This window comes from Phalangium opilio, unplaced genomic scaffold, assembly GCF_054372755.1.
Source record: "Phalangium opilio isolate 3A_F unplaced genomic scaffold, DU_Popi_V2 ptg000105l_1, whole genome shotgun sequence".
NCBI lineage: Eukaryota > Metazoa > Arthropoda > Arachnida > Opiliones > Phalangiidae > Phalangium > Phalangium opilio.
In genome coordinates this window covers 5,371,277-5,384,777 of record NW_028324207.1, presented here as the reverse complement: position 1 = coordinate 5,384,777, position 13,501 = coordinate 5,371,277, and the positions used below count along the sequence as shown (strand labels likewise).

The window sequence follows — 13,501 nt, the reverse complement described above, 5'->3', positions numbered from 1 at the left end:
GAGAAGACTACGTTATGATAGGCTACGAGACTGTAGAAGTCGTTTAGGGTTTAGGATAGCAGCCTTAAAAAAGGCTAAATAAGCGAATCGAAAACAGGGGTTTTAAAAAAAATCAATTCACCTATAGTGTAGCGTGAGACGCGGTAGACCATGAAAAATCGTTCGTGGCTCTTTTTCATTTACAAGATAGGGCCCGAGCCATAATAACCCTTTAGTTTCGAAGCCGCCTGTCTGCACCACGAATTCATGCCCTATATTAAAGTGGGTCCCATAGGAACGTTCTTTTTTTTAGTTAGGAAAAAATAATGGAGGTGAAATGATGCATTACGAGGAAAATAAATAGTTTTCGGATATGAAATCAACACAGTTTAAATACTATAAGATAAATATAAATGTGAATTCTGAGGAATGATAAAGGACGAAATTTGAAAGGCCAGTTGCTTTTATAAATTTCTGTAAATGTTGCGAGTCAGGTTTAACAATTCATGATTATGTATCATGTATAGTTATGCGCGTGTGTGAATAACTAAAAACATTAGTCAATATAAATTAATAAATAAATGTCCCAGATATTAAAAGTTTTCAGTTTGAAGACATGAATATGGAACATTAATTATTTTAAAAAATTATTAGCTTATCTTAATCAGGGATAGATTAAATTTCAAAAGTAGGAATGAAAACGGTTAGCCTTACTTCAGTCCGACTCATAGCCCAGTATAGAGCCCCTCCCTCGGCTCTGACGGGAACTTTGAAAATACGTAATTCCTTTTCACCTCTGTCGCTATGACCCGCCTCTTCTTTCATTCCCCCCTCCGTCCCATGGAAGGGGGTCCGGGACTTTGACGCGCGCCCACATTACTCTGTTCTCCATTCCTACTTTTAAAATTAAATCTATCCCTGTCTTAATATTGTCATGAAACTCAAAAGAATTCAATTTTAATATCAATAGCATCATGTTTTTGATACTTTTCTAACCACGGTCCAAGACACAAATATTTGGGAATAGATATTTTGTCACCTCATTTGACCAAATCGGAGTTAACTATGACAATTAAAATAAATTTTTATAACCTTCTCTGACCCCTATTACCAAAAACCAATAGCTTTGGTGTCAACCATAGATCGAAACCTTTCCTTGAACACCAATTTTTTCTCCAAATCAGATATATCAAAAACAGGAGTTCCTGTACAAACTTTCACACTTACGAACGCAAGGAAGATAATGTAGAACTAAATTTGTATATTGCGCAAGAGCATCTACGCACTGTCAATTGTAAATATTTGTTTCTTCATTGTTAGCCGAATATCATCACTAAAATTCCGTACTCGGTGGAAAGAACGATTTGGGCCGTCTTTAGAAAAAAATATGCGATCTTTTTCCTCTATGCAAAAGAATGAGAGTAGAGAAAGAAAAAAAGAACGCTTTGGTCCGGAGTATAATTCCGATTTAAGACTCCCAGAAGTTCGATGGAAGACCAAGGGATCAATTTGGATGAAACCAAGCTTCATCACACGAAGCCCTACTTTTCATTCACAGGACAAAAAACAACCAGCCCTGATTGGAGAATATATTAACGATGTACTGGTTGTTGTATTTCTCTTCTTGGCTTCGATTACCTTCGGTCGTTCATACAGAGAATTTCACCCTAGAGAACAGTTTGGCGAATTGGTGTTATGTTCTTCAATGACGGTGAGACAGAACCGAGCCTAAAAGATCTTTGGGATTCTTTTTATTTTATTCTTAAGAGAGATAAAGGTTTGGGGCTGTGTCTTCCAAGCTTTAAGGACAGAAGTATATAAGAACGAGCTTTGAAGTGTCTTAAGTTCAATTTATTTAAAGATTCACAATGTAAGGTTTCTGAATCATACTAATGTAAGCAGAAGTAAGATAAGGGACTAGAAGTAAAGTGCTCTAGCATTGGTAATAGATCCTGGCACTAGTGAACAAATTTGGGGATTTTATGCCGCTTCCATCGCGCCCACATTAGAGAGAAAAAAATTGGTCGAGTTACAAAAAAATTCCTAACCCCTTCCCTCAACCTAAAGCCGCGGAACACGGACGCGGGTGCTTGAATCTAGTTCGGCCGTCTACCGCCGCGAGCGTCTAACGTTTTGGAGGGAAAATTCAGAAACCGCTACCAGAGGGCCTACTGTTCGTGTGTTATCAAGAATATTCACTTTCGCCAAGTGAAGAATTTGGTTACCTCGATACTTCTAGTCCCTTATCTTACTTCTGATGTAAGTAATTAATGGTAAAATTAACAATAGGCATAGAAAATTGTGATAATTTACATCGAAAAATTACTCCGAAAATGGAATGAAGTAGAAATAACGTCCATATTTTACTTTCAAGAGTTAAAAATAATTAGTTTAACTAATCATGAAACTGCAAAGATTAAGTCATTTCTAAGTCTAGAGTTTATGTCGTTAACCTCAAAGATTGTTTAGGAAACTTTGTAAGAAATATAACCAAACTAAAATGGTGAAACATAGAAAGGAATGGGTTTCTTTGGTAAAACAAAACTTCGCTATCAGAATGACATTACAGAATTTTACGCCCGAATCGAATAGAAACAAAACAAGATGGCCCCGGCCAGATTACACTTTTGCGCGCCCTCTAGTGAGTAGAATTATGACCCCGGCAAATTTAAAATTTTCCGGTTTTTTTCCCATCGTTTATAAAATAGCATTCCGATTATGAATAAAACCAATCTAGTAAAAATTTGGTTTACAGTTTAATTAAATAAGTAATTAACAAAATCTGTTCTGTGAGTGAACTGGAACCTGGTTTTGTTAATTTAAATATAAAATAATACTCCGATTATGAGAAAATCAATCTAGTATGATTTTGGTTTACAGTTTAATGAAATTAGTAACAAATTTCTGTCCAATGAACAAATTCTTGACTTTTTCTTAATGCAAAAGTAGCATTTGTAGCATAATATATGACTGATGGCTAAAATTATTCAATGTTTGTACTATTATACCAATATACAACCATTGCCTAGAATTAGCCCCCAGTCATGTTGTCTGAAATTTGATACCAGAGAAAACAAATAGCCTGTCTAATGAGTAAGAATCATACATTAGTAGGTTTCTTTCTTTATCAAAATTGTTAGATTACTTTCTTACTAATTGAAATTAAATTGAAAAATTAGTAGTTGTACAGTTTGGAAATGCTTCCCTCGTTGGGGGGCCTTGATTCCCTTATTTACAAAAAGATTAATTTGCAGTGTTGGCTCTATTACAAGTATAATGTATTTTTGACCTCGTAGTTTTACTTACTTCAATCTCGAAACAGTGCTGATTTCTTAGTTTTATCTGGATTAATGTTGTTGTTGCAGCTTATATGGAGGGCCTCTTTTATCCTATTATCTGAAACGTAAATGGGTGTCTTTCTCAAGGATCCCAAGCCTTATATGGGTGTCTTTGCCAAGGGTCCCAAGCCTTATATGGGTGTCTTTGTCAAGGATCCCAAGCCTTATATGGGTGTCTCCCTCAAGGATCCCAAGCCTAATAGGGGTATCTTTTTCTGGGTTCTCAAGCCCACTGTTGATCTTGACAGTTGTAGGTAGCTCAATCTGGACATTGTAGATCAAGTAGTTCTATTTGGGCTACCATAGTACCGTTCAACTTGTAGCATATATGTGGACTTCATTTTGTAGGATCCTAAACCTAATATGGGTGTCTTTCTCAAGGATCCCAAGCCTTATATGGGTCTCTTACTCTAGGTTCCCAAGCCTAATAGGGGTATCTTTTTCTGGGATCCCAAGCCCACTGTTGATCTTGACAGTTGTAGGTAGCTCAATCTGGACATTGTAGATCAAGTACTTCGATTTGGGCTACCTTTCATCTTGTAGCATATATGTGGGCTTAATTTTTTAGGATCCTAAACCTAATATGGGTGTCTTTCTCGAGGATCCCAAGCCTTATTTGGGTTTCTTACTCTAGGTTCCCAAGCCCACCATTGACCTTGTAGTTGAAGTTTCATCTTGTTAATGTAGATCTTGAAGTTTCATCTTGTTACTGCAGATCTTGAAGTTTCAAGTAGCACTTGTAGATTCATCTGGAATTCTGTTAATTACTTAAAAAAATATGATTATAACATTAGATCATGTTTTATTGCGAGTGAGAGCATCTTTCTCTAGGGCGACAAGCCTAATTTGGGTTTCTTTAACTAGGATCCCAAGCCTAATATGGGTTTCTTTAACTAGGATTCCAAGCCTAATATGGTTTTCTTTAACTAGGTTCCCAAGCCTACCATTGACCTGTAGTTTCATCCAGACAACTGTTGACCTGTAGTTTTATCCAGACAACTGTTGATCTTGTAGCTTCATCGAGATCAATGTTGATCTTCTAGTTTCATCCGGAACAATGCTCATCATTGAAAATTTGAAAAATTGGTTTGAGAAGTCAGATGATGTCTTAGATTCTAGGTTATTTAAACTGTAAACATATTCCTTTATGATAAGAATAGTAACATTCTCGATAACTAGCGCTGAAAATGGTGGAAAATTTCTCATCGCCAAATGCTAAATCCAGTTGAGTACCACCATCAGTTGATTGCTTCAAGTTAAGACCTTGTAAAAGTTGAAACCCATTATCAGAGAAGAAATCGATTAGCTTCTTGGTTTCAAGAGATGATGTCTCAAGAAGGTTAATGTTGAAGTCACCAACAATGACGCTGGGAATATCTTCATCATAATATTCCGCCACGCATTTCCCAATACCATATATTATGTCGCGAATGTTGCAAGCTGGGGAAGAGTAAACTGCTAGTACAGAAAGGCGTAAATCATTTAACGATCCATCCAGCCACAAGCATTCAATATGAGAGGTTGTTGTTGGTTCGGAAGTGTACATACGAATTCTGGTGTGAGTTACAGTTTCTTTGATATAAGCTGATACTCCATATGGTTTTCGTCGAGACTGACGAGGAAGGCATATACCATTTAGCTCCGAAAATCCAGGAATTTTAAAATTGTCAGTTTCTTTGGCCCAGGTTTCCACAAGAAATATCATATCCGATTCCATTATCTTGAGATCCGAGGTTACATCTTGTAAATGACAGTTTAAAGACTGTACGTTATGCACATAAATAGACGTTTTTTGATCCAAAATAGGTAGCATCAACGGGCAATCTTTTCGAAGTCGCTCCATCTCTAAGGCAACAGAGTCTTTACTTTTAACCACTGGGTTAGGCGCCGTGAACTTTCCCACGATGAACAAACCGTTTGAAGTTTTGGCTCTACTACAAGCGACGTATAACTGAGGCCTTTTCATCTTTCGCTTTTGATTAAGATGAACAACTACTTCGGAATAGGTGTCTCCTTGGCTCTTGTGTACAGTAATAGCTTCGGCAATTACTAGAGGATACTGCTTTCTTGAAACGTAGATGTTTTTTTGTCCTGAACGTCTAGTGAAACTTCTGACAACCTTCTCAACAGGCGTCCATAATTCATTAATATTATTGGCTATCATTAATCCTTGAGACTGGGCTCTAGTCTCTTTTCCAGTCTTGTTATCGTTAAATTCAATCCAAACTCGAACGGGGACTTGTTCACCTTTTTGATTTTGACCATACTGTATTTTTCTTAACCTTCCAGTTGCACCATTTACTAGACCATCGGCGGTGTTCAAATTATTGGTGATCATGTACCTGATACCAACCATTAGGGTTAATTCTCTTGGTAAACCGCTGGTTTCTTGGGGTTTCAAGGTTTTTACGGCTTCAAGAATTCTTGTTTTGATTTCATTGCTAGCGTCACCCGTAGCCGAGTCAAATGCGACAGAGCATATCTTTTCAGCATTCCGTGAACATAACTTTGATTCATTGAACGCATTTACTTCATCATTTGTTGCAAACAAATGAAGGGCTTCCATAGGTAGGGGCCTTGAAATAGATGTTTCCAGGCTTCTAAACAAGTCAACGTCGGCGGGTGTCATCTCTCCCATGGACATTCGATTTAAAGCCATAGCGAATATTTTGTCATCTTTCTGTCTCATAATTTCATCAAGCTCATACAACTTAAATTCCTCCCACAGTGGACTTCCAATTAGGGCCGCATAGGGGTTGTTCTTTTCTTTTAAGGGCATAAATGTGTAATTATCCCCAACAGGGGGTAACTGGTTGAAGTCTCCCACGAGAACAACTGAAATACCACCAAAATGCTTTGGAGATCCGAAGATTTGTTGGGCTCTTACATTAATATAATTGAAGATTTTGGCTCCACACATAGATATTTCATCTATTATCAGAAGTTTCAGGCCTAAAAGTGAACATCTTTTTCTGTTCAAAGTGTCGTTGTCCAAAGGATTCATCTTGCCAGAAAATTGATTTGTTGGCAAGTTAAAGGCAGAGTGAAGAGTGACACCATCAATATTAAAAGCCGCTTTCCCGGTGAATGCCGTTCTTAGAACAGATAATCGTGATGGATCGGCACCGGGTTTATTCTTTTCATGCCTGGATACGGCTTCAAAAATGGCTTGAATCAAGAGACTTTTCCCAACACCAGCACCGCCTGTTATCAGAATCCTCAGAGGTTCTTCTTGAGATGTTTTGAAATGATTTAGTACGTAGCAGAAAATTTCTCGCTGCTTTAAATTTAGTTTTCGAAGCATGCTGTAATATTCTTCATTGTTGACAAGAGTAATTGTTGGAGTGAAGTCGGCAGCGCTAGACTGTTGAATATCAGAAGTTACGTCACAAACGGCTTCTTGAAGAGAGTTGACAAAAAATTCCGGGTCATCCAATGTGAAACTTCTATCACGCTCGTTTTGATGTTCAATCATAGGTTGAATATTTTGAACGTCATTTGAGTGTTGGTTTTCTCTTACTTCTTGAATCATTTGGTCCAGATCCAAGTCATCAACTTCACTTATAAATTCCCTTCTAGCTTCAGATATTTCCTGCTTATGGGCTTCATAAATTTCTTCTACGTTAGCTTCTAGCAATTCGGTTTCCTCACAACGCCAAGGTAAAAATAACATAATTTCCACTCGACAGTAGTTTTTGAGATCTTTCACCATACTGTACTTTTTGAATCTGATTACTTTAGCCTGCATCCTTTTCCTGACGTATCCTGAAGAATCTTTCAGCTCAAGAGACGTTTCCACATTAGTCGTTTCAATTTCTTGGTCTTCATCTTCGTTCAAATTTTGGGTTCTCCTATTGCGTTTGGTTCGGGAAAACTCATACCATGAGGCGAAAGCGGCTAGACTGAGATTTTCCAGTTCATCGGGCCTCACAATGTAGTGCTCGATGATTCCATCAGAAAAAACGTTAGTACTATCATCAGGCAATAATTCCAATTCAGATGGTCTTTTCAAAATGTGTACCCTTTCTTCAGGGGGTGAAGTGTTTATGAAAATATGAGCACGACTGCTCCGGCAAATTGGAATGGAAAGTAGTATGTAACAGCATTCTTGGGCGCTAATTTCTTCACAATGAATAAACTTATTAGCAATAACTTTTAATCTCTCTTTTATACCACTGCCTTTATTTTTCGCTTCCTTGATTGCCTCCCTCAAGAGCTGTGACATCCCCTTTTGGGCTTTGCCGATGTAGGAAACTATATACATGAGGCAGGCGTACGGGTCTAGGACGTATTGAAGATCCATATTAGCGTTCCATAACTCCAAAATCTTCTTGTTGTATGGATTAATTCTTATTTCCTGCGGCGACCTTTTCAGAAGGACAGTGAGCCTTCTAATTGGATAAGTTATAGCTGCAATATATTGCTCTTCCGTTATGTTCAGCGTTTCCAAAAATTCTTCAAATGTTTCCGGTGCAGTTTCGACTTTCAAATTCTCGATAGCATTTCGCACCAATTTGCTTAAGGCTTCAACCTCTTCAACGTTTTCGTTTTCATCACGCTTAGAAGGGTCGTAAATAAGGGTTCTTCCCATTGGCGGAAAAGGTATGCCAAAACGACACGATGACTGTCCACTATCGTTCTTCTTACGACAGGTTTTGGAATGCTTGTGAGTTTGCAGCTTGACCAAGTTGTTCCATTTTTCACTTCCATCCCCTTTCGAGCAGGTAATGTTGGAATCAATGAATATGATAACCTCTTCTAGATTGGAGTTATCGGTTCTCAATTGTGGGGCGTTTTTATTCCATAGTAGAATATGGGCGTGTGGTGATCCCCTCATTTGGAACTCTATTCTAATGTAGTAATCATCAATGATTCCAATCGGTGACTCCTTGCTTCGCAGAAACTTGAAAAATTCTCTCAAACGATAATCAAAATATCGGCTGCAGGTGACAGGGTCCTCGTTGATAAGCTTAGCTCTCTCCATAAATCCCAAGGTTTTTACATATTCTTTCGCAGTTTCTCGAGGGTGCCCGGCAATGACGCACAAGGACCCCAAAAGCTCTTCCCATTTCGTCTCAGCGGCACTCAGCGTGAGGAACCACGTAGGATTACCAAGTTGGCGAACCATAGCCAGAAGATCTTTCTCACGCTGTTGTAAATAGCCAGGGGAAGATCTGACGCTTTCCAAAACTTTGTAACCATCATCGTGTTTCACCAAAGAATCCAAACTTCCAGGCGCTGTTAATGCTCCCGCTGTGTATGCTTGGCCAGCCTTGGACTTGGTTTTTCTCATGCAAATATTAGTAGCGCTCCGTAGTTTTGACGATACTAATTTAACATAGGAATAAAATATTTTTGGAATACTAGAGGCACAACGCCTATCGCTGCATCTGAACTCCCATTTTATTTGCTGTGTGTACGTTGCCTTAGGTGGTAGCTTCAAAGCTTGGCCAGCGTAAATACTCGGGAAAGAAAGGTATTCGGAGTCCTCATCATAAAGAATTGATTGTGGTGTCTGCCCTTCTCCAGGAGCATAAGCAATACTCTCAATCTGGGGCGTAATTAGATCTTCAGATGAAAGCAAAAGGGTATCACTGTTGCCATTGTTCAATGCTGTTTCTTCATCAATTTCGTCCCATTCCTGGTCGCTGTCAGGTGCTTGTTGAGGTTCTACAGCAAAATTACTTGGTTGATCTGTACCAACAGGGGGCGTGTGCTCCACTTCAGTTGGCATATCTTCCTCATTCGATACGAAATTATTTAGTTGATCTGTACCAACAGGGGGCGTGTGCTCTACTTCAGTTGGCATATCTTCCTCATTCGATACGAAATTTACACTATTAGATTCGCTGAACTCCAAAGCCACTTCATCTGGAACTGTAACTTCATGTTTCAAATACAAAGGAGTTGTTATTAGAATCTTTAAAGCATCCAGTATTTTTCTGGGACGAACTGTTTCAAACATATAGTGGTGTTGATATTCCTTCTTCCTCATGAGTTTAATTTGAATAACTTGAGTGTCAGTGGGGCCTCTGGGCAGAATTGAAACAGAAGAGTCGATTGAAACTGGTACATTTACGACATTACCGCGAATGCCTCTTTGCTGATCAACTCCTAGTTTTCTTATTTGCATAAACGGTAATCGCGGAGAAATCATTCTACATTCAAGTTCTGTAAGATCTTTCAACTCCATGGGCAAATCAGGAAAAAATAGCCGTTTTCTCTGGAGAGTGGTGGTACTTTCCTTCTAGAAACGTAGCTGTGGCAAGAACCACACAACAAAATATGTGACGGAAGCACTCTCTCATGTACTCCTTCAACTGACAAGTATTTCACCGACTCTGTTTTTTTAACAGAAGTACGGAAAAATAGTCCAGAACAGCATTCGCATTTATAATCTGGACCATATGATATATTTTGCAGATAGGCGTTTTCGAAATATTGTGAGTGTTGTCTCCTAACGGTTCTCCTAGCATACTCTGTCATAAGCTCGAATTCAGCATAATTTTCATCAAGTCTTCTAATCTGCCTTGTAGCGTTGTCCCTCTGCATTTCAGCTTCTCTATAGTTGGGATCTTGACGCCGATCAATTCTTGACAAAATATCTCTCTGGTTTTCGGCTTCACGGTACACAGAATTTTCACGCCTAATTTGCCTTGTAGAATTATCTCTCTGGATTTCCGCCTTAGCATAATCCATATTTCCTCTTCTTTTCTTCCTAGAAAGATTATCCGTTTCTAACTCAGATTGAGCATAATTAGAATCTGCTCGCTTTTGTCTCCGTTTCAAAAGATAATTTTGCATGTTATTAGTTTTCTGATCCACAACTGAAGCTAAAGGATGCTGACCAGCTGATGGGTCCTGACAAGTAAAGCCCACACTAGTTGATGGGTCCTGCTGAGTTAAAGAACTCTGACTAGTCGATGGGTCCGGCAGAGTTGAAGAACTCTGACTAGTCGATGGGTCCGGCAGAGTTGAAGAACTCTGACTAGTCGATGGGTCCGGCAGAGTTGAAGAACTCTGACTAGTTGATGGGTCCGGCAGAGTTGAAGAACTCTGACTAGTCGATGGGTCCGGCAGAGTTGAAGAACTTTGACTAGTTGATGGGTTCTGCAGAGTTGAAGAACTTTGACTAGTTGATGGGTTCTGCAGAGTTAAAGAGCTTTCACTGGTAGAAGGGCCCTGACTAGCAGGAGATTCTAACACCAACTGCCTCTCTAGCTTCTTTTTTGCCGCATATCTCTCTCGTCTTTGATTTTTTTCTCTTTCTCTGAATTCTGGATTCAAACGTAGCCTTCTCATCTTTTCCGCTGCTGTTTCTTTCACATTAGATGCCATTTCTGAACTCTCTCGTATTTGTATAACAGCCGAGTAAAACGGCACAAGGTCAATTTTGATTTCACACCGTTGAAAATGTCCTAACTTAGTTCATAACTTGTTCGATATCCTGAAAACAATCTTGGTTTACGCGTAAATAGGCCTAACAAATAATAAAATATGACAATGATAGAAAACAAAACTACCCGTTGAAATAAATACTTACTTGAAATTAATTCTGAAAATAAACTATAATTAGTGGTAAATTAATAGGCCTAATAAAAAAAAAATGAGAACTATGGTAACAAAATTCAAAACAAATACTTATTTCGAACAATAAGTTTTCAATTAGCATTCACAAAAAGCAGAAGAAATCTTCCACAGCCGTTAAACACAGAGTTCGCAAGAGAACCAGAGTAAAGGAAATTCAAAGCAGTGATGCCAGGTGGGACAAATGAAATTTCCCTTTCTAACCCTTAAAATTTCCCTTTTTGGACCAAAATTTCCCTAGTTCAGGGCTGCCAGATTCCGCGCCTAGAACGAAAAGTTTCACTAGTGCCACCGTGCGGAGAAAACACGAAGCTTGATCTAGGGGAAACCATAATGGCAGGCCTGAGACCTGTCACCTGTAGCAGCATCAGCGGCAATGTGTATGTGATGTTTAAACTGATATTTCAGTGCCAAATGAAAATTAGTTCTCGAAATTTCTTGCAATGAATGAACCACAATTTTCAGAAGAGAATATTTTCAAAAATGGTAAGTGTTGAAAACCTAATCACCCTAATATTAACCAAGTTAGTTATGTAAACTCTTAAGCCTTGGTCATAACATTAGTATAAAAATTGGTAATACTGTTTTCATTTTGTTTAGTACCTGTTGCTCTCTCTCTCTTGTCAAAATTGCTACAAGTATTACACATATTTTCTAAAAGATACTACTGAAAAAATTCGAAAAGCTCTTCAGTCAAACTTTAAGGGAAATGAATTCACACAGTATGGAATTATAAACAAAAAAAAAACTCTTGTTGCTTGAAAAAAAAGTCTAATTTAAAAGTAACGAGGATTGGTTTCGAAGTCAGCCCTTCTTATCCATTCTTGGGGTGTTCCCCTGACGGTCTAGTCAACGATAATTTGGTCGAAATGAAGTGTCCAGTCATTGGTGAAAAAGGAAACTTAGAAAAGTCCTCAAGAAAACTCCTTACGTAATCAAGAAGGACGGAACATTTTCTTTGAAACCCAAACAAATGTATTATGGGCAAGTGCAACTTAGTTTGGCACTTTTAGGACTTCAAAGTTGTCATTTTGGAATTTATTCTAAACTGGAAGATGACTGTTTTGTTATTGATGTGCCAAAAGACCAAAAATTTATTAACAATCTTTTACCAAGATTACAAATTACTTTTTTCAAAAGGTTTTTTGCTTATTTTAATTACTACATTCCAAATTATTTGAAATGGAATAAAAAGGACGGAATGTAATGGCGCAAATAAGGCTGAAGTGATATTTTTAAGTTCATTAAAATGTGATAGAACCTTACAAATTTATTAAATAAAATTGTTTTTCAAAATTTATTATTTAATAAATAATAAATAAATTTATTTATTTTTAATGCATTATTTATTTGCATTTTTTTTCACGGGTTTTAACAAGCTTGGGAACTGCGTAAGAGTTAATTTAAAATGATTTGAGGTCTGAACTTTACTTATTCCAAACAAAGCTGATAGAGCGGTGAATGAAATCAAATGCCAAGTTTTAGTTTCATGAGTGTCAAAAATACCCTATCTCGAGACTCGTAGTTTCCCCCATTCTTGGCCCTCTCTACCTTATTTGTCCATGAAAAAGGGGTATGAATTTACTGTTAATATTTTTAATGATCGCATCAAATAGACCCTTACTTTGTAATCCTGTTAATGAAATTATGGAGGTGGCATTCAATATTTGTTGATCATGTTTCCTTAACGGCAGTTTTTTGGAAGGAACAGCCAAGGGTCTGGGAGGGTAACTTAACTTATCTACAATAATAACTCTAATTATAATTGGTTTTAAATTAATATTATACGCTTAAAACATACCTGAATGTTCATATTTCGGTTGAGGTCGGTAATAATCTTCTTTAAAATGAAGGGAGCAGACAACCATGGACTTGGTGTGTGGTTTACCCATTTTTAAAGCTATATCCCATTGTTTCGACAATTTAACGTCGCGTGGAAATTGGTGAAAGCGGACACCACTCATTGTGGCATTATTTCTACACCCATACACGCTGCAGTACTTAACCATTGTTTAATTACGTTAAAATAAACAGCAAAACTGACAAAAACTAGCCAAATTATCGTTGAGCCGATAGTTGAGTTGTTGATTTAATTTTATAATTATCTTTGAGCAATTCAATTTAATTAACTTTAATTAAACCATGAGTATGTTGACTGCGTTTGTCATTAATGGTATCGCCGGAATTAAGTTACATTTAAACACCTGATTAAACTATCTAATCATCAATCATCTTAGTAAATCAACCTCCCTAACTTTTAAGCAGACGATTCTTCAAAAACGATATCATTGGTGAAATTAGAAAACTCTCTCTGCTTATCGCGCCTTCAGTCGGGGAGAACTTTAATTTCTTTTTTGATTAATATGATAGTATTAATTGTAATGTTTATGTTCCCAAGTAGAAATCTAATCTTGCCTAGGATTAAAAAGATATATAATAATTATTAAATAGCAAAAAAAATTGCAAGGAACACAGCGCTAAAGGCAGTCTGGCGCGCGTGCGAAGTCTGTCTGTCTCTTGGATCTCTCCTCCTCTAGCGCGATACAATATATATTCGACAGCATCCAGTGGCGGGCGTCGGGGAGGTGGGGGGGGGT

The 13,501-nt window shown here is 37.8% G+C and overlaps 2 protein-coding genes and 2 long non-coding RNA genes across 4 annotated transcripts in view; 2 read left to right on the top strand and 2 right to left on the bottom strand.

The window, feature by feature from the left end:
• LOC149627457 (uncharacterized) overlaps nucleotides 1–13,501 on the top strand; it is a 232,942-nt gene that overhangs the window by 78,088 nt on the left and 141,353 nt on the right. The window lies entirely within an intron of this gene.
• LOC149627461 (uncharacterized) lies at nucleotides 2,845–4,357 on the bottom strand. Its single transcript, XR_016374605.1, has 3 exons — nucleotides 3,286–4,357; nucleotides 3,133–3,206; nucleotides 2,845–3,065 (listed from the first exon to the last, which is right to left on the bottom strand). It is a non-coding gene; the product is annotated as an uncharacterized LOC149627461 (long non-coding RNA).
• On the top strand, nucleotides 10,946–12,246 carry LOC149627460 (uncharacterized). Its single transcript, XR_016374606.1, has 2 exons — nucleotides 10,946–11,390; nucleotides 11,505–12,246. It is a non-coding gene; the product is annotated as an uncharacterized LOC149627460 (long non-coding RNA).
• On the bottom strand, nucleotides 11,967–13,501 carry LOC149627459 (uncharacterized). Its single transcript, XM_089852149.1, has 3 exons — nucleotides 12,706–13,501; nucleotides 12,529–12,645; nucleotides 11,967–12,455 (listed from the first exon to the last, which is right to left on the bottom strand). Exons 1-3 carry the CDS (start codon nucleotides 12,911–12,913, stop codon nucleotides 12,412–12,414), a joined length of 369 nt encoding a protein of 122 aa, XP_089708275.1. The 5' UTR covers nucleotides 12,914–13,501; the 3' UTR covers nucleotides 11,967–12,411.

Coding starts and splice junctions, on each gene's coding strand:
- LOC149627459 (XM_089852149.1), bottom strand. CDS start 12,913: ATGGTTAAGTACTGCAGCGTGTATGGGTGTAGAAATAATGCCACAATG. Junction 12,646..12,705: donor ACCGAAATATGAACATTCAG/GTATGTTTTAAG, acceptor TTATTATTGTAG/ATAAGTTAAGTTACCCTCCC. Junction 12,456..12,528: donor TTCATTAACAGGATTACAAA/GTAAGGGTCTAT, acceptor TGGACAAATAAG/GTAGAGAGGGCCAAGAATGG.